The sequence below is a fragment of the Alligator mississippiensis genome, chromosome 9 (genome assembly GCF_030867095.1).
Source record: "Alligator mississippiensis isolate rAllMis1 chromosome 9, rAllMis1, whole genome shotgun sequence".
Taxonomy (NCBI): Eukaryota; Metazoa; Chordata; order Crocodylia; family Alligatoridae; genus Alligator; species Alligator mississippiensis.
Genome location: NC_081832.1, coordinates 41,284,500 through 41,309,833, shown reverse-complemented (window position 1 = coordinate 41,309,833; position 25,334 = coordinate 41,284,500). Strand labels below are relative to the sequence as shown.

Sequence of the window (25,334 nt, the reverse complement as noted above, 5' to 3'; positions counted from 1 at the left end):
AGAATTATCATAATGATAATAATATAACACCAGAAGCCCTTGGCTGCCTCCACTATCTTCATCCATTAACGTCTGTTGTGTGCCTTCCTCTTCCAGTCCTCCACCTTTAATTTCCGTAGGTCTGAAACGGTATCATTTAGCCATCTTTGTCTTGGTCAACCGGGCACCCTTCTCCCCTCCCGTAGCTCTGAGGAGCACTTTCTTTGGTGTGCAGATCACTTCCACTCTTTCAACCTGGCCCAGCAACTGTAATCGCTGCGCTCTTATTTCCTGTGTCACGACTGGGTCTCTGTACAGTTGATGTAATTCATTAGCGGCACTTGTGAGCCATTCTTGTGTTATGGAATCATACTGTGCAACAAACGATTTCCATAAAACCTTGCTGACAAAACGGTCTGATAATATCTCATTCGCTTGTAAGCGAAGGTTGACTGCCTTAATTATAGATGGCCTGATTATGTTTTTGTAGACTTGAAGCCTAGTTTACCTTGGGATGAGTTTGGTTGGATGACAGGAGCTTGTGCAAAACAAAGTAATCTCTGTTTCCATTCTTGGTTGAATTTCTATTCTCCCTTCATTTTCTTCCTTTATATTACCATCTAGTCCTATGATAGTCTAAATACTGGAAGTGGGTTACTTGCCTGAAAAATTGTGTTGTTTATTGTTATGGGAGGTCCCTGATTTACTGCTGTTCTATTTAGAGCAGATATTGTGTTTTATCAGTTTCACTTTTAATCTGAATTTCTTTGCTTTATTTTTTTAATCAGGTACATAGAGCTACTATATCATTCATATTCTCACTTTTGAGATTGATATCATCAGCATATGCAAGGCTCTCTATGCAGTTGAACTCCTCCCCTCATGTTATTTATGCTTCTGATTACTTTTCCCAGCGCCAGGTGTAATGGGATAAGAGACAAACGATCCCCTTGTCTCAAGCCTGTTCTAATTGGGAAAGGATCCGATCTTCCTGCGAAGGAGCTACTTCTGTTTCTTGATTTATGCATGCAAACTTTAATTCATCCAATTAGTTTGTTGAGAATTCCTGATTCAGCTAAAATGACCCAAAGACCTTGTCTCAGTATGCTCTCATATGGTTTCTGCAAGTCTATGAACAGAATGTGTCATTACAACCTTTGATTACAATTCCCATTGTTTTCTCAACTATTTGTCTTAGTGAAAAGGTTTGGTCTGTCCTTGATCGGTTCTGGTGAAATCCAAACTGGTATTCTCCCAATATTTCTGTATAAGGTAATAAGCACCATAGCAAGACGGTAGGAAATACTTGTATACATAGACGTTAATAGGATGATACCTCTGTAATTCTAACATTCTAGTTTGCTGCCCTTTGTGAAGATGGGACATATTAAGGAAGAATGATTATCGAATATTTATTTAATAACGGGATATTAAAAGCTGGCAGACTGGCAAAGCTTGATTGGCTTGGGCATATACTTAGTTTGATTAATTTTGTTAGAGTTGTACAGTTGGACATCTTTGCATCTAAAGAAAGTTACAATATGGAGTATTTGAATAGCAATGTATTATTCACCATGTCAGAGTGCTCAGATGTTGAAAACCTGTCTTCTGTAATGCAGGTGCGGATGAAGGAGATTTCTATTATCTGTATTTATAGTGTAGCCCGGAACAAAAGAAACGATTCCTAATAGTTTTAGACCATCCCCCCCACCCCCTTCTTTGGCAGACAGCTGTGAAAGAAAAAGAGAAATTACAGTGGCTTGAGAAAGAAATGAGAACACGGTTCTGCAAAAAGTTGTAGAATTGAGACTTCCTCCTGTCACTCTCAGTTTAAAAATGTTTTGTCAAACACTTCTGATTTTCTTTAGATGGATCTCAAGTGCTTCTGGGCATGCATGGATGTGACTGATGAAAAAGGGTTATAAGTCATAGAAAGGTCGCATTCTTATATATATACACACTAGCCAATTGTTCTCAAGAATGATGGGGGCGGGGGCTGGGAAGAAGTGCCACCTAGCGCCCCATGCTGCCGCTGTTCTGCCTCTTGCAGGGTGTCTATACTGCCCTCCGGGTGGTGGCACCCGCACGCTTGAAGCACTCTGATTGGCTGTTTCAGTCAGCCAATCAGTGCAAATAAAGCCTTAGCACAGACAGGCTTAGGCTTTTATAATATTAGAATATATAGAGATAGAGATAGATCTCTCTCTCTCTCTCTCTCTCTTTCTCTCTCTCTGTATATATATGTGAAAATGCAGGAAGATCCAGATATTCTCCGCACATTCAGATAAATCTTTCCATTCAAAAAAACCCAAAACAACAGCCAGGTGAGAGTAATTTTCACAGTAATATTAGACCGATATGTATATATTATAAGAGTGTTCCGAAATGAAGATTAGGTACTACGGCAAAACGTCTGGGATGCACCACCATGGCTTCACTAATTACACGCTGCATATACCTTTAGGAAAGGACAAAGTCCTATGCATTCACCAGTGGAGCCGCAGCTGCGCCCGGTCTCATCACTGCAGTTCCCCGACTGCGACTCCGAGTGCCGCTGTTGGCCAATACGGAGCGGCGCTGGAGACTGGGATCCATTGGAGCCTCCTGCAGTGCGATTGCTCAGAAAGCTAACAGCAGGAAGAAAACAAAGCAGAGTGACATTCAGAGTCTGCTGAGAAGAGAAAAGAAACCTCAGCAAAGCGCGCGGAACAGATACTGAGCAGGGAACGCAGACACAGTACTCTCTCCTGTGCCCTGCCTTCTGTCATTTGGCTGGGATTTCTCAGCGCCTAATACGATTGACACGGAAAAAGAAAGACGCTGGGCAACACTCTCCAGGGAATGGCAATGGAAACACGGCAAAAACACAGCGGCCAGGCGGCAGAGTGGCAAGTGCTCTCCTTTCCCTTCTTGCTGTCTCTGCTCTGCGGGGCGGTCTCGGCGCAGATTCGCTATTCGGTCCCCGAGGAAATGCCCAAAGGCTCCCTCGTGGGCAATCTCGCCAAGGATCTGGGGCTGACTGTGCGAGAACTGGCTGATCGCAGGCTCCGGGTTGTCTCTGCAGCCAGAAGACAATACTTCACGGTGAAGGGTGAAAACGGGAACCTGTACGTGAGTGACCGGATAGACCGGGAGGACATCTGCGGGAAGGCCCCGCTCTGCGCTCTCGCTTTCGAAGCCGTGGTGGAAAATCCACTGAACGTTTTCCACATCAACGTCGACATCCAGGACATCAACGACAACGCGCCGCGCTTCCTACGAGATAACAACACACTGGAGATCAATGAATTGACGCTGCCAGGAGCCCGCTTCTCGCTGGGAAATGCCCAGGACCCGGACGTGGGCTCCAACTCCCTGCAGAGTTACCAGCTCAGCTCCAACGCCAACTTCGTGCTGGAGGTCAGGGAGAGCCAGGACGGCAACAAGTACGCGGCGCTGGTGCTGCAGAAGCCTCTGGATCGGGAAAGGCAGCCCGGGCTGCACTTGGTCCTCACGGCAGTGGACGGGGGGCAGCCCGCCAGAACCGGCACGGCTCGCGTCTGGGTCAACGTCACCGACGCCAACGACAACGCGCCCGTCTTCACCCGGGACGTCTACAAGGGGCGCGTGCGGGAGGGCGCCCCCGCGGGCTCCCTCGTGCTCCAGCTGAACGCCTCGGACAGCGACGAGGGCGCCAATGCGCATGTCACCTACGGGTTCAGCAACACACTGGAAACCGCGGGCCAGAAATTCAGCCTGGAGGCGGAAACGGGGAGGATCACGGTGAGGGAGCCGCTGGACTTCGAGGAAACAGCAGCCTACACTTTGGAAGTGGAGGCAAAGGACGGCGGCGGCCTGGTGACCCACTGCAAAGTGGAGATCGAGGTTGTGGACGAGAACGACAATGCGCCCGAGGTGACCTTCACCTCCGTGTCCAGCCCCGTCCCCGAGGACTCCCAGCCCGGCACCGTGATCGCGCTGATCAAAGCACGAGACCGAGACGGTGGAGGTGACAGCGAAGTCACTTGCCGCATTCCGGACAACCTGCCCTTCAAGCTGGTGTCGTCCTCCAAGAACTACTACAAGCTGGTGACGGCCGGCGCCCTGGACAGAGAGCGCAGCCCCGACTACAACGTCACGGTCACGGCCACGGACAAGGGCGCTCCGCCGCTCGCCACGACCCAGACCGTCCGGCTGCAGGTCTCGGACGTCAACGACAACGCGCCGCTCTTCGAGGAAGCGTCGTACAGCGCCTACGTGGCGGAGAACAACCCGGCGGGGGCCTCGCTTCTCCGCGTGCGAGCCTCGGACCCCGACCTGGGCCGCAACGGCCGAGTCACCTACTCGCTGGTCAGCCCCGGCGGCGGCAGCGGCGGCGGCGGCGGGGACAGGAGCGCGGCGGGGGCGCCGGCCTGGGCCCACGTGTCGGTGCAGGCGCAGAGCGGGGCCGTGGTGGCGCAGCGCTCCTTCGACTACGAGCAGCTGCGCGAGCTGCGGGTGGAAGTGGAGGCGCGAGACGGCGGGTCGCCGGCGCTGAGCAGCAGGGTGACGGTGCGCCTGTTCATCCTGGACCGGAACGACAACGCGCCCGAGATCCTGTACCCCGCGCCGGGCGCCGTCGAGGTGGTGTCCCGCTCGGCCGCGGCGGGCTGCCTGGTGACCAAGGTGGTGGCGGTGGACGCGGACTCGGGCCACAACGCCTGGCTGTCGTACGAGCTGGTGGCGGCGGCCGAGCCGGCGCTCTTCACGGTGGGGCTGCGCAGCGGCGAGGTGCGGACGGCGCGCGCCCTGGCCGACGGCGACGGCGCCCGGCACCGCCTGCTCGCCGTGGTGAAGGACAACGGGCAGCCGCCGCTGTCGGCCACGGCCACGCTGCAGGTGGTGGTGGCCGAGAGCGCGCGCGAGGCGCTTCCCGAGCTGGCCGAGGCCGAGGCCGAGGCGGCCGGGGCCTCGGACTCGGCGGCCGCCCTGCAGTTCTACTTGGTGCTGGCGCTGGCTCTCGTCTCCTTCCTGCTCCTCCTGGCCGTCGCCCTGGCCGTCCTGGGCAGACTGCGAGAGGTAACGATTAACCGCCTTTGGTACTCTTTTTCAGCTCCGGAATGGAAGGCAGGTCCCAAACAGAAACCCAGGTACAGAGAGAGGTCTGTACCTTACAGCTACAACCTGCATTGGGACTCAACTTTTTCAACAGGGAGCAAGGATTCTGAAAATAACTGAAAGGCAACATATAGAAAGGATTTTCTGTTCTAGAAAGACTTCTGAATATCTGATGTCCAGCAGTAATTCAGCTCCCTGAGACTCACAGCTTGCAATCCATACAGGTCAGGAGGAAAGAATGTGCAGCTTGCAGTAGTTATTGGCCTCAGTTTTACAGGTCAGGGCTAGATATTTTAACATAGAACATTGATGTTAGAGAAAACTTTTGCTTTATAACGTTTATATGCAGAGTTTTTAACTGCCATCATGTCTGGTGTGGCAGTCACTCAGGTTAAAGGATTATCCTTCCAATGGATCAAGTAAGGGTTGTAAATGTGTGTTGGTGGCTAAGAAGGCCAGTCCTAGAGCTGAAGAATCTCTGACAAATGCTACAGGTGATGGTTAAAAGGAGGGTTGGAGCACAGCTTTCTCTGTCGTTTTTCCTTTCCTTCCATTTCTGTCTTTTTTTGCCTCCAGAGCAAGATGGTTTTCCTCAAAGATGTACCTTTTCTCAAAAGGCATTGCCATGTAGCCCTTTCCCAGGCTAGTTTTTCCCAATTTGTGGTGTCAATGCCACACTTGTAAATGTTAACCTTGAGAGTGTCTTTAAAGCATTTCCCCTGCTTCCCACATATCCTTTGTCCTTCCTACACTCTCACCTTGCCTGAGGTGGGAGTATAATTGTTTTGGTAAATGTGTATCTGCTTTGCCCACACAGTGCCATGTCCACTGCAGTTGACGCTGAATAATCAACACTTCCATATTGGGTGTGTTAGGGCTTGGGCAGACAATTATTTGGGCCCATGGGCCACACAGCCAATTCTGGGGAGCTGCAGCAGCCAGTCAGCACCCCTCCCCAACAGCCCCAAGCCCATACACCTTGCAGCCCCTCTCCACCATCGCCAATAGCACACAGCCACAGCTCCAATCCACTTTGCACCTGTTCTGGACTCTACCTGGTGGGAGCAGACCAGCTGGAACCCTTGCACACACTCCCAACCCATCCCACACCACACCTGCTCCTGACTGCCTGCCCACAGTGAGCAGCAGCAGTAGCCAAGCAGAAGCTGCTGCTCAGGGGCAGGGGGGAAGAAGCCCCACTCACTGCTACTCAGTCCTTCTTGCAGAAGCTGCCCAGAGCCCATGCTTGGCTGGCCTCTGGCTCCTCCCTGCCTAGCACTGCTGCTACTGCTGCTTCTCAACATGTGCTGGTGACTCCAGAGCAGTTGCAGGGTGGGCCATGATCAGGGATCTGTGTGAGGTTCCAGCTGGTCTGGAGCTGGTCTGCTCTGGCAGACTGAGTCCAGAGCACATTTGGGGTGGGCAGGGGTTGGAGCTGTGCATGTGAGTCCCAACCAGTACCACAGGGCTAGGGCCAGCGGCAGCAGCAGCTAGAAGGCAGCCCAACCATGGAGCTGACCCAGCCCCACTGCATGCCCAGTAGGGCTGTGTGAAGCTTCAGGTGGTGATTCAATTCAAAGGAGATTTGGCCTGATTCATTCAAATCTCTGAATCTGAATCAAATCAGGGGACCAATTAAAAGTTCTGAATCAATTCGAAGCTCTCTGAATCTTCGGAAAAGATTCGGAGAGCTTCTATGATTTGGGCAGTCCCTGGTGGCTGCAGCAGGGAGCTGCAGCCAGACTCAGAGCTGGTAAGTACTAGGGGTGGGGGAAGAGGGCCTGGGGGAGGGGACCATGGGAGGACACCTGTCAGCCCCCCTGACCCCGCCCCCTGCTCCCCCAGTGGGCTGGAGCTGGCTTGGGCAGGGCACCCATGCAGGGGCTGGGGGAGCAAGGGGGGGGGGTTGAGGGGCTCATGCAGAGCCCCCCATGCAGTGGGGGGTAGTGGGGGGCAGCAGGGATAACCCCCTGCCCAGCAGCACCTGCTGAGTTGGGGCTTTTCTTTCCAAAGAGCCGGGAACTGGGACGGGGCAGCCATTGTGGGGCTGGCTGATTCAGAGATTCAGCAGCAGCCATATCTCTGAATCGGATTCAGCCAAATCAATTTGGGACAGTGATTCAAATCACCAAATTGAGACACTGTGCCCCAAATCGGCCAAATCCAAATCTGAAGCGAATACTAGCCGCTTCTCACAGGCCTAATGCCCAGGGGGCAGTAGGATGCACCACAAGCCCCACTGCAGGCTGAACAAAGTCCCTCTGTGGGCCAGATCCAGTCCATGGGCTGTATTTTCCCAAGCTGTGTGTTAGTGTCAGTGAGGATGCTGGCATTTATGCAATGATCCTCCCATTTTATGCCAAGGATCTTCCACAAGTAGCACTGGTGATGGTGTTCCACGCTTTTCACATGGTCCTTGTAGGTCACCCAAGCTTCACAGCTGTAGAGAAGAGTTGCCTTCTATAGTAGGAGCTTTGTTCAATTCCTGGTGTTGTGATCATTGATGATTCAATCTTCTGAAGGCAGAGTTGGTGCATTGGATCCTCTACTGCATCTCCTCATCAATGTTGGCCTTCTTTGAGAGATGGGTGCCAAGGTATGTAGTGTTCAACATTCTCCAGCTCCTTTCCATCCATGGGGATCATTGCCAGAGGAATTAATTGACCAGAGTAGGCAGATTTCATAGATTTCATAGACATTAGGGCTGGAAGGGACCTCACAAGATCAATGGGTCCAGCCCCCTGTCCAAAGGGCAGGCAGTCAGCAGAAGCCAAATGATCCCAGCAAGATAAGCATCCAAGTGGTTCTTAAGGAATCCAGAGTAGGTTCCTGCACCACCTTTGGGAGGGAGTCTATTCCAGGCCCTGGGGACTTGGAGAGTAAAGAATTTTTTCCCTATGTCCAGCCTAAAACAGTCTTCCAAGAGTTTGTGACCATTGGACCTAGTCTTCCTCTGTTCACCAGGGCACCCCATGAGTTCTCCCAGTTCCTGGTGCCACACCCCTTATATATTTATAGGCTACCACCAAATCCCCCCTGATCTTACACTTTCCCAGGCTGAAGAGTCCCATGGCTCTCAGCTTCTCCTCATAAGGCTTGCTGTCTTGCCCTTTGATCATGCTCATGGCTCTCCTCTGGACTCTCTCGAGCTCCACATCCTTTCTGAATTACAGAGCCCAGAACTGGGCACGGTACTCCAGTTGTGGTCTCAGCAAGCCCAAGTAAAGTGGGAGGATGACTTTCCATGTCTTGTTTGAGATGCATCGGAAGATGCAAGCCAGAGTTTTGTTCACTTTGCTGGCTGTGGCATCACATTGGTGGCTCGTGTTCATCTTGTGGTCCATTATGACCCCCAAGTCTCTTTCAGACATGGTGCTAGTTAGCATAGCACTGCTGAGCCTTTAAGTGTGGTGTTGGTTCTTTCTCTTGAGGTGGAGCATGTTGCATTTTTCAGCATTGAATGCCATCAGGTTTTGAGCCGCCCACCTTATAAGCCTGTTGAGGCCAGCCTGGATTGCCAGCCTATCCTCCAGGATGGCCGCACTTCCCCATAGTTTGGTGTCGTCAGCAAACCTAGCCAGTCTGCTTGAAACACCTGAGTCCAGATAATTTATAAACACATTGAAGAGTACGGCTCTGAGAACAGAGCCCTGGGGGGATGCCACTGGTGACCACACACCAAGTTGATTCGGTCCCGGAGGACTGGAAAAGGGCTAATGTCGTCCCCATTTTCAAGAAGGGGAGGAAGGAGGACCCAGGCAACTATAGGCCAGTTAGTCTCACCTCCATCCTAGGCAAAGTCTTCGAAAAAATTATCAATACTTACATTTGCGAGAGCCGGGCAGGACAAATTATGCTGAGGGGAAACCAGCACGGGTTCATAGCAGGTAGATCATGCCTGACTAATCTAGTCTCTTTTTATGACCAGGCTACAAAACACCTGGACGCAGGAGTAGGGATTGATGCCATATACTTAGACTTCAGGAAGGCCTTCGATACGGTATCCTACACCATACTGGTAAACAAGTTAAGAGGCTGTGATTTGGATGACTACACAGTCTGGTGGGTGGTGAATTGGCTAGAGAGTCGCACCCAGAGAGTCATAATGGATGGGTCGGTATCGACCTGGAAGGGTGTGGGCAGTGGGGTCCCGCAGGGCTTGGTCCTTGGACTGATACTCTTCAATATCTTCATCAGCGACTTGGACGAGGGAGTGAAGTGTACTCTGTCCAAGTTTGCGGATGACACAAAACTGCGGGGAGAAGTGGACACACCGGAGAGCAGGGAACAACTACAAGCAGACCTGGACAGGTTGGACATATGGGCAGAAAACAACAGAATGCAATTCAACAAGGAGAAATGCAAAGTGCTGCACCAGGGAGGAAAAATGTCCAGCATACCTACTGCCTAGGGAATGACCTGCTTGGTGGAACGGAAGCAGAAAGGGATCTTGGAGTCCTAGCAAACTCCAAGACGAACATGAGTCGGCAGTGTGACAAAGCCATCAGAAAAGCCAATGGCACTTTATCGTGCATCAGCAGATGCATGACGAACAGATCCAAGGAGGTGATACTTCCCCTCTATCGGGCGCTGGTCAGACCGCAGTTGGAGTACTGCGTGCAGTTTTGGGTGCCACACTTCAAGAGGGATGTGGATAACCTGGAGAGGGTCCAGAGAAGGGCCACTCGCATGGTTAAGGGCTTGCAGGCCAAGCCCTATGAGGAGAGACTGGGGCACCTGGACCTCTTCAGCCTCTGCAAGAGAAGGTTGAGAGGCGACCTTGTGGCTGCCTATAAGTTCATCACGGGGGCACAGAAGGGAATTGGTGAGGTTTTATTCACCAAGGTGCCCCCGGGGGTTACAAGAAATAATGTCCACAAGCCAGCAGAGAGCAGATTTAAACTAGACATTAGGAAGAACTTCTTCACAGTTAGAGTGGCCAAGGTCTGGAATGGGCTCCCAAGGGAGGTGGTGCTCTCCCCCACCCTGGGGGTCTTCAAGAGGAGGTTAGATAAGCATCTAGCTGGGGTCATCTGAACCCAGCACTCTTTCCTGCCTATGCAGGGGGTCGGACTCAATGATCTATTGAGGTCCCTTCCAACCTTAGCATCTATGAATCTATGAATCCACTGTCACAACCCAAAGGTGTGATTTTTTGTTTGTGTGTGTGCTTTGGCACTGCTAAATTATTTCCCGCCAATTTGTTGCTTTCTTTACACGGTAGAGTTCTCTGCTGCTAGAGAGAACTCTGGTGCAGCGGGGGATTTCCTGCCGGATTGCAGCTTCTTTGCAGTGTGCATCTCTTTCTTGCACCGTAGTGATACACGTTGTAAAGAAGTTCCCGCCATTTGTATTAGGATCCGCGCCATGTTATTGGTCGATTCCTAATTTAGGCACACGTAGCGGCTAGCGATTGGCTTGCTAGCCGTACAAAAGGCTTGGGTAGTTTCCGCCCAAGTCGGAGAGGAGGAGGGAGGAAGAGAGAGAGATTTTGTGTGAAGATCTTAAAGCTCTGTGGACCCTCGCAGACCCGACGCGCCTCCCCTAAGCAGGCAATAGAGGCAATACAACCGAGCCTATGGAGCTTTCGCTTCTCGCCTCTCCCCGTCGCCGAGTGCAATCCTAGATGTATCCCTTTCCCGTAACTTCGGACCCGCGGAGCCTAAGTAACTCCGGGGAAACTTTTCGAACCCAACTTAACCGGACCCGCAGAGCCTAGCAAACTCCGTAGGAGCAATCGATTTGTCAGAGTCCTCCAACGAGGGTTCAAGCAGGAGCTGTGCCTGGGAACCTCTCCAGCCTACACCAATACCATCTTTGGGTGTAAGTAAACAATCTTTTCAATCAACCATTACGCCTCCATAACTAATTCTAACTCGCATGCGCTAAACTGCCCCGCGGTTCTCTCCCGCCCCGCGTGCCCGGGCTGCCAGCCACAGCCCGCGTGCACCGAAGACGGGTCCGGTACGATCCTGGTTCGCCCCCGGCTTGCCTATGGCGGCCAGAATGGGATCGGAATCACCGACGCGCATGGCGACAAGGGCGGGATCGGGGCCCGGCTCGCACATCCACCAACTATCGTGCTTTGGGTCTGTCCATGGAGCCAGTTCCCCAGCCATCAGACCGTGAAATTTTCTAAGCCGCAATTCCCCAATTTTTTCCATGAGGCCATCATGGGACACCAGGTCAAAGGCTTTCTTGAAGTCCAAAAATATGATATCCACCCCTTCTCCTTTATCCAGGTGATGCGTCACCAGGTCACAGAAGGAAATCAGATTGGTCAGACAAGATCTACCCACCGCAAAGCCGTGTTGGCTTTCTCTCAGAAATTACTTTATGTTAGGATGTTGATAATGGTTTCCTTGATGATTTTTTCCAAGATCTTTTCAGGAATTGAGGTCAAGCTAATTATCCTGTAGTTCTCTGGATCTTCCCTTCTCCCTTTTTTGAAGATAGGCACCACATTGGCCCTTTTCCAATCATCAGGCACATTGCCTGAGAGCCACGACTTTTTTAATATCCTCACTGTAGGCTATGCTATAATGTCACCTAGTTCCTTTAGCACTCTTGGGTGCACTTCCACCGGGGCTGGCTGATTTGTGAATATCGAGCATCTTAAGGTGTTCCCTCACAAGATCAGTGGCAGTGATGGTCTCAGTTTCACCCTTCCCCTGGTGATTCTGCCTCTTGTCAGGCAGGGTGATCCCACTGGGCTGATGGAAGACCAATGCAAAGTAGTTGTTAAGGAGATTGGCTTTTTCCTGGGTGTCTGTTATCAGCTGCCCCACTTGGTTGAGTAAGAGTCCAATGTTACCCTTGTTCTTTTTCTGACTTTCCATGTATTTGAAGGACTTTTTATATTCCTTGATTTGAGTGGCCAGTTTGAGCTCAGTTTCAGCCTTGGCTTTCCTAGTTTGCTCCCTGCAGGTGTGGTCAAGTGCCGAGTACTCCTCCTTAGTGGTGTTTCCCATCTTCCATTCTTTATAAACTTCTTTTTTTAGGTGCAGGAGGTCCTTGAGTTCCCTATTGAGCCAAGGAGGTCATCCTGCCCTTTTGTTACTTTTTCTGTGGGTTGGAATGGACTTAGGTTTTGCTTCAATGGTTGCATCCTTGAGGGATGACCACTCACCATGGACATTCCTCCCTTCCAGATTGTGGTTTCTCAGGGTCTGAACAACTAGCCTCCTAAGCTTGTGGAAGTCGGCTTTCCTAAAATCGAGGACTTCCATATTGCTGACTGACTTGCCAGCTTTGTGGTGAATAGAGAAAGTGATCAACTCGTGGTCACTCAGCTTCCCTGTTCTCAGGTCACTGACTAGATCATCCCCTTTGGCCAATACCAGGTCCAGCAGTGCCTTCCCCCTTGTCGGTCTGTAGACTGCTTGAGACAAATAAAGCTCGTCAATGCTTGAGGAAGCACTGCAACCAATTGAATTTGTCTAAGTGCTCTTCCCATGAGATGTCAGGGTAGTTAAAATCACCCATGACAACCGTACACTGAGAGCGTGCAGCCTCAGCCAGTTCCCTGGCTCTTGCTCTTGATTAGGAGGTCTGTAGTAGACTCCTACTGTTATATCCCCTTCACCACGATTCACTCAGCAACTTGAATAATGTCACAGCTGTTGCACTGCGGAGCTGGAATCAAAGCAGGACGCTTCCAAACCAGACATAAAATCAGCTTCCCCCCTTAATACATGCACCCTAATTTTTTTTGGGGGGGGAGTGTGATTTTTGGAGAAGAGGGGTGTGTTGTATGTAAGAAAATATTGTAAATTAAAAAGGCTTCCAAATCTTTTCACTCAGCCTTTGTGATCGGTGACATTTAAGGTTAGTTTTCAAGTATACTGTACGCACAATCATTCCACCAAACCTCAGGATTGAACACAGTGAAAAATGATTCTTCACTTATGAGACTGCTCTGGGGTTTGGTTATTGTACAAATGCAGAAGGTATGACATTTTATGATGGCCCTTCCACCTCACTAACAGTGCCAGGATTTCCTGTGTAGCCCCGATTTCTTCCCTGCCATCTTTAACATGCCACATAATAGCTATCTTCTCCCACAAGTAAGCAGCACCTTATTTGTTCTAAGTAATCCCAAAGACTTAAAAGCAGCCGATGCTACAGCACAAACGTGTACAAATACCCTCATTGTGAGGCACTAAGAAAATTCACATTAGCCTGTCTTAATGCACATTAACTGAAGAGCACAGTTTTAAAGTGATGCTTAAAGCCCATTAGCCTATTTTAATGTGCATTAACTCTAAATAGCATGCTTTTTTTTTAAGTGAAGCTGTAATGCACATTAAAATAAATGAAGCACCTTTGTTTTTCCAATGTTAAGGGTCATCCCAGGCACTGATTTGCTGGAGAGAAGCACTGAAGGGCCATTTGTACATCCTCCTCCATATGTGCAATGACAGCACAATCATTGGGGTACTGAAGTTCCACAGTTAAGGCCCATGTAACTTTGGTTTTGGCAAAGAGGAGGGAGAAATTGAAATGTTTCCCATCCTCCCATCCATCCTGTACTTGATGCTGATGCTATGTGGCAGGCAGTTACAGATGAGCATCTGGATGACCACAACAGAGATGGAAGAAAAAATTGGTGTGATCACGCAACCCCCTTGCTGCCAGTTCGAGTGACAAAGGGCTCCATAGCAGAGCCAGTGCGTAAGATGGGAGGCAGGGATCTGGTCATGAAAGGATCGGGTCTTAGGGTGGTGATGATAAATTTATCTGGGGAACCAAACTTCCATAAAATCTCCCATAGAGCCTCACAGTTAACAGAGTCAAAGGCTTTGGTCAAATTGAAAAAGGCCATATAAAGTTCCCGATGTTGTTCTTGGCATTTTTCCTGGATCTTCTGGGCCACAAAAATCATGTCCATGGTTCCTCACAATGCTCTGAAACCACACTGAGACTCAGGAAGCATTTCGTTGGCAAGAGGTTCTGCAAAATTTGGTTCTGCAAAATTTGACCGAGGAGCTTCCCAGCGATAGAGAGGAGGGCAATACCTTGATAGTTTCCACAAAGACTTACATCCATTTTTAGAAATGGTGACAATATTGGGATTCCTTAGGTCAGTGGGAATTTTCTCAGTGTCCCATATTTTGAAAAACAGTGTGTGGAGCTTGTTGGCCATATTTTCCCCACCAACTTCAAAGACCTCAGCTGGTATGCCATTAGGGTCAGATGCTTTGTTGTTTTTCATCCAGTCTTACCAACTGGCAGACTTCTTCAGAGGCTGGTGGACTGGCAAGTGTTTCCCTTACTGGATGCTATGGGATGTATTCCATGGTTTCATCAGTCACCCTCAATTCTTGGTTCAGAAGCTTCTGGTAGTGCTCACTCCAGCAGTTTTTGATGGACTCGTATTTGAGGAGTGTGCTGCCGTCTTCATTTCTAGGTTGGTGTGTCCAAAAAAGCTTGGTCTGCACACAACCTCAACTGGTCTGAAGAAGTTCTGCATGTCATGACTGTCAACAAACTGTTGGATTTCTTTTGCCTTCTCTTCCCAACATTTGTTTTTGATTTCTTGTATCTTCGTCTCAGCTTCAGCTCTAAACTGTCAAAAAGTTCCCTACTCCTGCCTGCACATAGGATGGTTTTGCCACAGAAAGCTTTCCTCTGTTTCCATCAAACTAGTCCTGATGATGCCAGGTGATAAAGTTAATTGATTCCATGCAAGCCTCATGGATTGTTTTCTTCATGTCAGTCTTCCTCAACACAAGTGTTACCATTTTCAATCCTAAAATTGGTAAGTTTCTTTCTGAGATATGTTTGGAGGACTTTTAGGTGTCTAGGAGTCTAAAGGCATCTGATGTTGTACGGCTTTGGCCTGATTTGGGTTGCTTTCAATGTTTCAGCACAACCCTGATGGACCTGATGGATTTAACTAAGTGATGATCAGGTCAGCAGTCATCCTTCCTCTCATAATATGCATGATATGAACTGCTTCTGGATCACATGTTCTTACAATGGTATAGTTGAGGAGATGCCAATGTTTCAAGTGGGTCGCCATGTTGTTTTGTACCTGTCATGTCTGAAGCTAATGTTAGCTCTGTACATTTGCTGAGTAAGAGGATGCTGTTGGAATTGACTTTTCTCATTACTGTCCTTCCGAATGGTTCCCCATATACATGTTCAAGACCCGACCAGCTCTCACACTAAAATCGCCAAGGAGGATGATCTTATCCTCTTTCTGGATGATAGGATTTCACCAAGGTCAACATAAAACTGTTCTTTCTGTTCTTCCTTGGCATTAAGTGTTGGGGCATATGCACTGATGATGGTAGCAAACAAATTGTTAATCAGTTGGAGGCAGAGAGTCATGAGGTGCTCATAAATGCCAACAGGGAATTTGATCGGTCAGTTAACAGTCTGGTTCTTAATGGCAAAACCAACACTGTGTACTCGCCTGTTGTTTGCAGGCTTCCCTTTCCAGAAGAACAAATAGCTACCCGCCTCCTCCCTCAGTGACTTCAGACTGCACCTCTGGTCTCACTGAGAGCAGTGATATCGATGTGTCATGAGAGTTTTCAGGCAGCAACAGCTATTCTATGTTCAAGTCTGTCACTGTTCGGCTCACCTAGTAAGGTCCGTACGTTTCAGGATGGAAAGGACATTTTTGTGTTTCAGCCACAATTCCAGTGACCTCACCCCCCTCCCTCCCTCCGGAAGTGGTTATCCAGTCAGGTATGATAAGGTGGGACAGCCTATGTTCCGTGCACCTTTTCTAGCCCCCTCCTCATGCAGGGTGAACAGAGGGCATCCTAAAAAGGACTGCTCAGTCGGGATCACAGTTGCAAAATCACCCTCCTGTCCCATTCCAAGGGTGAAGCAAGGAACACGTGACTGCCACCTGCATGTGGATCTGTGATTAAGGACTCCTGGTGATCACTTTATCTGTCCCCATCACCACTCATCCATTGCCGTGGGACTTTTTTAGTTGTTATGGGTATTGGTGATTGGTTATTGTGGTAGAAGTTGGATCTAGTGAGAGAAGCCTGAGTGTAATTTATTTTACATGAGGAGGTTGTTGGGCTTCAGCAACTGCGTGGATCTTGGCAGAGGAGAAACCTGTGTCCAGTAAAAAGAGATCCAAGATGACTGGGGTTACGCTTCCACTGCAGTCTTCATGTGCTTCTGCAGCGATTCAGAAGTATACCTTCTTCTTTCACCTACTCCACTCTTGAGGTCTATATGTTACGTTGTTCTGGACTTATCTTCTTTTTAGACTTATCTTCACCCTTGACCTTATTGCCATGGGTGACCCCAGCAAGTTGGTGTTACTCTTAGGGTCATCTCGACTCCGTCAAGGTGGCAGTCTATGGAGAGGGCCATCATGTAGCTGCTTATCCATTTTTATTATATTTGTAAAAGGTATAAAAATCCTATGGCAGGACTGACTTCCTTCTCAGTGGCTAGGGTCTCAGGCGTCTGCTCAAATGGTGAGTGGGCTGCTTGCCTCCACATTGTGTTACTTGAGTCCCCCCATGATAACCAGCCAGCAAGGCAGAAAACCCGAGCTGCACAATGCCAGTTTCTCTGCCCCGAGCACTGTTCTGAATTCCTCCCACCCTGAGCGATGCAGGCATCTCTCCGCCGCGGGAAGTTGCCAAGTCCCCCGAATCCCGTAGCTACAGACTTCCTGAGCCCCACAGACTGTGCCGCCCCGCCCCGCCCCGCCCCATCTTTCCCTCTTTCTGTCCCAAGCGGCTAGGGGAGGCAGCAGAAGTTGGAGAAGGGAGGGAGTCTATCCTACAGTTGCCTCTCCCTCTCTTCCCTGTTCACATTTCCTTTGCTTTTCTTCCAGCTGTTTTTCAGTCTCGGAGAAATAAATAAAACATAACAACTAAAACAAAGCAGTTAGAGACCTAGACTGGGTTCACCAAAAGAATAAATATAAACCATACCTCCACCTCCTGATCTGCTAAACACTAGGAACACTAGGAAATACTATTTCCTTCCTTACTGTCTCATTTTCCGTGCAACCATATGATTTCACAGACATTTCACGTTTAGTTTTGAACAATAAATTAGATTTTATAAGTAGACTTAAATAATTAAAATACACTATATCTTTAGAAAACGGAAATATTAAAACCGGAAAAAGAAAATAGAGGACACGAAGAAGAGAAGTGAAATATCTATGTAAGCCACTGCAGTTACTGGTTGAAACTCGGAGCGCCGCTGTTCACCAATCGAGGCAGGGAAATGCGCCGAGAAATCCAGGCAGCCCAGAGCCGCAGTCACAGAGCTCACGAGCAGGCGCACGGTCCCTCCGCCGGATTTCAAGGGGAGCTCCGCTTGAGAAGCACTCCGAGAAACCGGCAACTTTCAAGGGCCAGGGGCTGCTGGGGCTAAGGACTGAGAGCTGAGCGGTTGGGTGACCAGAAGACAAATTTCGATCAGTAAACGGACTCGAAATGGCGAAAGTACAAAGGCTGCGGCGCTGCGCAGGGCGAGCCGTTCTGTGCTGCGTAGTGCTGACCGTGTGCGGGGCCGCTGCGGCCGGGCAGATTCGCTACTCGATCCCCGAGGAAATGCAGAAAGGCTCTTTCGTGGGGAACATCGCGCAGGACCTGGGGCTGGAGGCCAAGGCGCTGTCGGAGCGCGGTGTGCGCTTGGTCTCCACAGGTGGGACGCAGTATTTCACTTTGAATGTAAAGAGCGGCCATTTAATCACGGCGGAGCGGCTAGACAGGGAGCAGCTGTGCGGCCGGGCCGAGAAGTGTGTCATCAATTGTGAGATTATCGCAGAGGACAGAATGGAAGTTTTCATAACTGAAGTCGAACTCACAGATGTGAATGACCATGCCCCGAGCTTCCAGGAGGGGAAGCTGGAGTTCAGGATCAGTGAGACAACTGCCGTGGGAACACGGTATAGTCTGGAAGAGGCGCAGGATCCGGATGTGGGGATTAACTCTATCCGGGACTACCAGCTGAGCAGCAACGAGCACTTCTCTCTGGATGTGCAAGCGGGAGCTGCTGGGGACAAATACCCCGAGTTGGTGCTGGAGAAGCCCCTGGATCGAGAAGAGCAGGCTGCTCACGACCTCATCCTCACAGCCACTGACGGCGGAGATCCGGTCCGCTCCGGCACGGCGCGGATCCACGTGGTGGTGCTCGATGCCAATGACAACGCGCCCGTGTTCAGCCAGACGCTCTACCGCGTGAGCGTGCGGGAGAACGTGCCCGTGGGCTCCGCGCTGCTCACAGTTAACGCCACGGACGCGGACGAGGGGCTCAACGCTGCAGTCGCCTACTCGCTGCGGAAGACGAAGGACAAAGCGTCTGAGACCTTCCAGGTGGACTCTCGAACGGGAGATATCGTGACGGTGGGGACTCTGGACTACGAGGAAGAGGCCGTCTATGAATTGGAGGTTCAGGCAAGGGACAGTGGAGACCTCTGGGCCCGGGCAAAAGTACTGGTGACTGTCCTCGACGTGAATGATAACGCACCCCAGATCACAGTCACCTCTGCTGTCAGCTCCATCAGTGAAGACAGCCCGCCAGGGACTGTAGTTGCTCTTTTACGAGCGAAAGACAAAGATTCCGGCGGGAACGGGGAGATCATGTGCTCCATCCCGGACCACGTCCCCTTTCGGCTCCAGAAATCCGTGGACAACTACTACAGCCTGGTGACGGCCAGAGACCTGGACCGGGAGCAGGTGGCGGATTACAACGTGACGGTCACGGCCCGGGACCGCGGGGCGCCGCCGCTGTGGTCCGCCACGACGATCGCCGTGCAGGTGTCGGACGTGAACGACAACGCGCCGGCCTTCAGCCAGGCGGCCTACAGCGTGTGGGTGAGCGAGAACAACGCCCGCGGCGCCTCGGTGTTCTGCGCGCGGGCGGCCGACGCGGACTGGGGCGACAACGCCCGGGTGACGTACTGGCTGGCGGAGGGCGAGCTGCAGGGCGCGCCGCTGTCGTCGTGGCTGTCGGTGCAGGCGGAGAGCGGCGCGGTGCATGCGCTGCGCGCCCTGGACTACGAGCAGGTGCGCGAGATCCGCTTCGCCGTGGAGGCGCGGGACGGCGGGTCGCCGCCGCTGCGCAGCAGCGCCTCGGTCACGCTGCTGGTGCTGGACCAGAACGACAACCGGCCCGAGATCCTGTACCCGGCGGCGCCCCGCGACGGCTCGACGGGCGTGGAGCTGGCGCCGCGCTCGGCCGAGCCGGGCTACCTGGTGACCAAGGTGGTGGCGGTGGACGCGGACGCGGGGCAGAACGCCTGGCTGTCGTACGAGCTGCTCAAGGCCAGCGAGCCGGGGCTCTTCGCGCTGGGCGTGCACACGGGCGAGATCCGCACGGCGCGCGCCCTGGGCGACAGGGACGCGCTCAAGCACCGCCTGGTGGTGGGCGTGCGGGACAACGGGCAGCCGCCGCTGTCGGCCAGCGTCACGCTCACGGTGGCCGTGGCCGACAGCATCCCCGAGCTGCTGGCCGACCTGGGCAGCCTGGCGGCGCCGGCGGCCGAGGCGCAGGCCAGCCTCACCTTGTACCTGGTGGTGGCCGTGGCCGCCGTGTCGTGCCTCTTCCTCGCCTTCCTCATCGTGCTGCTGGGCCTGCGGCTGCGCCGCTGGCGGCAGGCGCAGCTGCTGGGCTCGGCCGGCGGCGCCCTGGCCGGGGTGCCCGTCTCGCACTTCGCGGGCATCGACGGCGTCCGCGCTTTCCTGCACTCCTACTCCCAGGACGTGTCTCTCACGGCCGGCTCCAGGAAGAGCCAGTGGAGCTTCGGCCCGCCCAGCTCTGCCGGCACCCTGGCTCGGCCGCCGGCGGGACAGGGCAAGGAGCCTGCCCCGGTGGGTAAGGATTCAAAGGTGTGTGAGGCGGACCAGGCTGCGCTGCAGGTGAGCCGACGTTTTTGTATTCTGTTGCCCTTGTTTACATTCTGGTGTTTCTGTCTTTCGGATCATTGTTAGTGTCTAAATTTATATTTAATGAATGGAATGGAAAGAAGAAAGTCTTTGATCCTTTGAAATCACTGCATGTTATAGCTTGACTTCAGCATGGCCAGTTTGGCAGTGTAGAGTGCATGCATTTGTGCCTAGGAACAAGAAGGATTTTTCACTTTTTAAATACTTTTAAAAAAATATCCTATGAATATACTCCCATTGGAAGGAACGGGTTGACTTCTTGTCAACAAAACCTCTCATAGGAATACATGGGTTGACGAGGTGCCGGAAAAAACTTCCATAGGAGTGGTGGGAAGAGGAGATGGAATTCCAATGGGAGTTTAAATATCTGTTCTGTGAAATATTTTTGGTCGATTGTTATTAGAAGCTACTCTATTTATTGAACCATATAAATGTGTTATGTAGAGCGCTTGATATATTATGTTTTTTCGAAGTCAGTTTTACTGATGGTATTGCAGCCCTTCCTTCGCCCAGAGAGTGATCTTTCCTTTTTAATATTTTAATTTAAAGGATGATCTTCATGTCCATTAAATAATATCATTCGTTTCTGCCCTAATTAATCTAGGTTTCCAAAACAGTATCTTTCCTACTTTTTATGTGGTTTGAGTGGTTGTTTTTACTCATTATACAGCTGTTAGGTATGACAGTGTCATTAAGTAAATCTTGTATGCATGAGCTTCCTCGAATTAGGCCATAAGATTTACTTTATTTTATTTGAAAAAAAGGGTATGCTGTTTATCTTTAATGATTATCAACCTATAATTCTCTGATCCTAGAGGACAGGCCCATAGTGGATGGCAGCTATAATCTTTGGGCCCTTTTGCTTTTAATTGGAAGTGTACAGTGAGAAAAAAGGAGCAGTAGTGCTGGTGTGAGAAAAGAAAATTGTGCGGTGTTGCTTCTAAAATCTCATTTGAATAATCATATTTGAGTTTATTTACTACCCATTCTTTTTGGAAAATATACAAGTTTTTATTTCCTTTTTAGATTTGTGTGTTACCATGGAATTTTCATCATTTCCTTCAATTTGGCATGCACAGAAACAAGTACTTAGAAAGTGCAGTCTTCATATTAAAATAGGAACGACAATTACAGAATAATGTGCTTTTAAATGTGCATGTTCCAGCTTTCAGAGAAAGAACTGGGGGGATCACACAAAATTTATTCTATGCCATAGACATATGTAATATATACTGCAAATATCAAAATTACAAAATTCGGACACTAACAGAAAGTCTATATCATCTTTTTAAAAAGTAATAGTATCTGCTTGTATTTTACTTGTGTTCTGTTAAGCTTTGTCCGAGTTAAAGGATTGGATGAACTTTATAAAACAAACTATATTGTTTTAATAGGTATTATTAAAAAAAGTATTTTCATAGTTCTTTGTAGGAAAAAAATAATTTCTTCAATTAAGTATAGTAACATGGTTACTAACCAGTAGATAAAATATTTTTGAGTTGATATTGTGCTGTAAACAGAGTATATATATTCTCTGTTTCTAGTAGTGGTAATAGCCTATGGAGATTATGTCTACCAGGGTCAGTAAGAAAATGATGTCTCCTGTTTTTTTTTTCCTCGAACAAATATTATTGAAAAAAGATTAAACTCGAATGGAAAATATGTATATAGTCACTGATGAGATGCTATTTTTCAGCATAGTCTTCTCCACCATTGGCCATTTCCTGGTGGTGAATAAGGGCATGTATCTCAATATTGTAGAAGTCTTTGTCCTTGTTCCACAGCCACTGTGACAACCTCAGTCACTTTAGTATCATCCTGAAAAGGCTGCCACATAATCTGCCCTTCACCCTGAGCTGTATGGAGAATGGAGATACCACAGTCTGTCCAAAGGTTGAGACTTCCTCTCTAGTGCACAAGCTGGTGTGTGGGTGAGCATTTTTTGTGAAGAAGTAGCACTTCATATATGCCTCTTTTGCCTAAGGAAGCCACAGTTAGTTCTGACGCCGATGGCAAAATCCGGAATAAAATGAAACACAGTATGCAAAAAGCCCAACAAAGTCAACAAAAGAACACTCTCCATGTCCATGGTTTACTCAAAAGATAAAAGGAGGCATTACTTTCGGACTGATCCTCTAGGTGGTCACGGTTCCGGGTGATTTTCTTATTTGAGAATAACCTAATCATTCTCTCAAAACGATTCCAATCGGTTCCCTATGTAGCCTCCTCTTGAGAATCTGACCTGAATTATTGAATACATTTAAAAAAACGACCTAGCCATATTTTTTGTTATTATTCTTTGTTTGATGGACTGCCTTCCTTATCCGTCACTTGTAAGTAGTACCTCTTGGCTAGTATTTGAAAGGGTTTAGGAACCCTTGAAAGGATAAGAAACACACTGAAGGCAGTTGAGAGATTTCTTTCCACTTACTTCTATGGCTTTTCAGTTAGATCCAAAATACTTTTATGTTGTACTGGGATAATGTTTTTTTTTTTTCTGGGGATGGCTTGCACAGTAATGATCCTGCCTTGAGCAGAGAGCTGGACTACCCGACCTACCCATGACTTTTCCAGCCTTGTCCCTATATTCTTTATTCTTTGAGTCCAAGTCTTAAACAAGTCCTGTCAACATAGAAAGAAACCATATTTTCCCCACTTTAAAAATGGGACAGGTCAGACAAGAGGTACATGCGGCAACTTTTTTAAAACTTGGATTGTGCAAATTTACACACAGTCTTTATTTACTCCATCTAATAAACCTCTAATTTTCACAGCTGGGAGCTAGAAAAAATCCCATTCAACTCCAAAGGAAGCCTCGTTGCACTTCACTGAACACCAACCCGTTTGTTTTTTTGTAGTTAAGTATTTAATTTTCCTTGGAGTATCCACGTTAAAAAATACGGACCTGAATGGCTTAGAAAATGTCACAGAGAGCACTTCAGGGTTGAGCTGAGAAAAAAAAAATCACTTACTCCCAGGAAGTCTCTCTTACTGCAAGCTCCAGAGTTTCGGTCCACCCAGCTCTGCAGAAACCCTGTCTCAGCCCGGTCGGGGAGAAGATGGACCCTCTGTTAGCTTCTGATTATTTAAAGAACAATGAGGGAAATCAGATTTTTATTCTGGTGAGTTTCTTTCTGTATATCTGAGTTCTCTAAAAAGCTGAAATAATACTTATTATTTTCCCCCCTCGTTATGATATATATCCCTAAAGGTTCATGTAAGTTTGAGTGAGTCTGTTATGTTGGGCTTATTGTTATCGCCCTGTTCCCTACATCTTTCATATTTGTCCATATTTTTTCTTCTGGAGACGACCACAGTTCACATCTTTCTCGTGTTTGATCGCATCCTCGCAGAAAGCAGTCTAGTTCCTCAATGGAGTATTTCGGCGTTTCTTCCCTTTAAATACGAATGCTAACTTACTTATGGCTACATAGTGATAATATTACGATAAAGTGTAGGCAGAAGAATGAGAACAAGGCACCAATGAAATGTAGCAGTACCGGTGTGCATATCTCGGTAGCACTGTCTTAAACTGTATGTTTGTGCAACTTAAGTGAAGCATAATGCAGAAAGTCCCTTGTTGCAGGAATCATTGTTATTTACAAAAAGGAGGACACAAAAGAAAGAAGGAATAATTCTGAGATTATTTTATATCCACTACCTGAAACATTTTTGATTGAGGATTCTCTCTTCCGGTAAACATATACATAATTACTTTGTCTTCTTGAGTATCATATTGGTATTCCCAATTGTGGTATACCTCATTCTGTAGACTGAAATAATATTTCTGATTTGCTGCAGTTGACACCGAGAATGTATCCAGCTTTTTAGCATATACAATTGTGTATCTGAAATGAAAATGTTGCCCCATGCCTTGAAAAAAGGGGTCAAGGAACCGTAGAAATTTCAAATACGTTAAAGGAAAAGTTTTTGTTGCACCCGGTTTATCATTCCATAGAGGCAACGTTTCCAATAATACAAATATAAAAATAAGGCTTTTCTGCAATTAACTATATTGGGCACTGAAATATACTAATTTCACAAAAGCAGGCGACGTCTAGAAGCAGTGCCCTTCCCAAATGTATTTTGGACGTGTGCAAATCTCTGTGACATTGCAGTGGTCACCCACGCCTTCCACCTCCTGACCTGCCCGGACCCGAGAGTAAGTATCATCACCCCAACACCCTCGAGGAGACCACCCACAAGAGGATCGTAAGGCAAACAACCAGATGTGACTTGGCCACCTTCCTTAGCGACTCGCTGGAGGACAAGTTTGGCAGATATGGTGGGGACTTTGCCTCGCTGTGGAGCCAAGCCCGCAACTCCACGCACTGCCTCGGGAAATGCATCGGCTCTTAGGAGTGCGGGGAGCTGGGAGTCTCCCTGCAACCAGCCCCACATGCCGACTGTGTCACCATGATGCCCCACGTGAGGACCTTCCTGAAGAGGTTCCTGAAGGATGCCATCTGCAGCAAATACGCCTGTGACCTGAGGGCCAAGCCCAACCAGGGCAAGGTCTTCGACGTCTCTTTGAAGTGGGACACCAGCAACCACTTCATGCTCAGCTTTGCAGACGTGCTTTCTCCTCCACAACTGCCTGCCTCTGAATGGGGCCACTTTGTCCACTGGGACAAGACGCGCTGATGCTGATGGACATCCACTTTGGCCACTGGGACAGGAGCTGCTGATGTTGTGGCTACTCAGCAGAGACCCTCCCCCACATGCTGTGCAGCTGCAGGCCACACGCCAGAGCCTGGCAGCTCTGCCACAACTCTGTCCAGGTCCACCTGGTGAGGGCCATCCCGGCCGCAGCGGGGGAGATCTCTGTGAACCGCAGGGTCCTAGGCTGCAAGAGCCAGATGCGCCCCACCATCATGACCATGAATGAAGAGGCCAAGAAGATCATAATTCTGGACACGACCATCCCCTCTGAGAACCAACACCAAGCCTTCACCGATGCCCCGGCTCACAAGGGAGGAAGTACTCCACGCTGGCTAACATCATAAGAGCCCGCGGCTACAACGTGATGGTTGATGTGCTTATAGTGGGAACACTCAGATCCTGGGACCCCAGCAACGAGTGCATCCTGCCGCTAGGCCAAGCTGATATGCTACCTCATGGTGTCCCACATGATCCACTGGTCCTGTGACACCTTTGTGGAGCACATCACAGGTCACCGCCAGTACACAGACCCCACCAGACTGACTGCCACGGGGCCAGACCCAGAGGGGACCACCTGAACCCCCCACTGCACCTAATGGACTTCACTTTGAGAAGAACCTTCAGCAACAGAGCACCCCACTGCACCCGAAGAGGACCCCCAGGATGAGACTCTATATGGACTGAGAAACTTTCTTCAACCTAGTTCCTCCACCATTGCGGACCATTGTATGG

At 49.5% G+C, this 25,334-nt stretch overlaps 3 protein-coding genes across 7 annotated transcripts in view; all 3 read left to right on the top strand.

The window, feature by feature from the left end:
- The window catches only part of LOC102574276 (protocadherin gamma-A4), a 389,584-nt gene that overhangs the window by 174,681 nt on the left and 189,569 nt on the right, over positions 1 to 25,334 (top strand). The gene's annotated exons all lie outside the window — the stretch shown is intronic.
- Positions 2,168 to 5,779, top strand: LOC132252454 (protocadherin gamma-B2-like). The gene has a single exon (XM_059733342.1). The coding sequence runs from the start codon at positions 2,821 to 2,823 to the stop codon at positions 5,173 to 5,175; it is 2,355 nt and encodes a 784-aa protein (XP_059589325.1). The 5' UTR covers positions 2,168 to 2,820; the 3' UTR covers positions 5,176 to 5,779.
- On the top strand, positions 17,265 to 19,985 carry LOC132243389 (protocadherin gamma-A5-like). Its single transcript, XM_059713049.1, has one exon. It carries the CDS (start codon positions 17,487 to 17,489, stop codon positions 19,983 to 19,985), a length of 2,499 nt encoding a protein of 832 aa, XP_059569032.1. The 5' UTR covers positions 17,265 to 17,486.

Coding starts and splice junctions, on each gene's coding strand:
- LOC132243389 (XM_059713049.1), top strand. CDS start 17,487: ATGGCGAAAGTACAAAGGCTGCGGCGCTGCGCAGGGCGAGCCGTTCTG.
- LOC132252454 (XM_059733342.1), top strand. CDS start 2,821: ATGGCAATGGAAACACGGCAAAAACACAGCGGCCAGGCGGCAGAGTGG.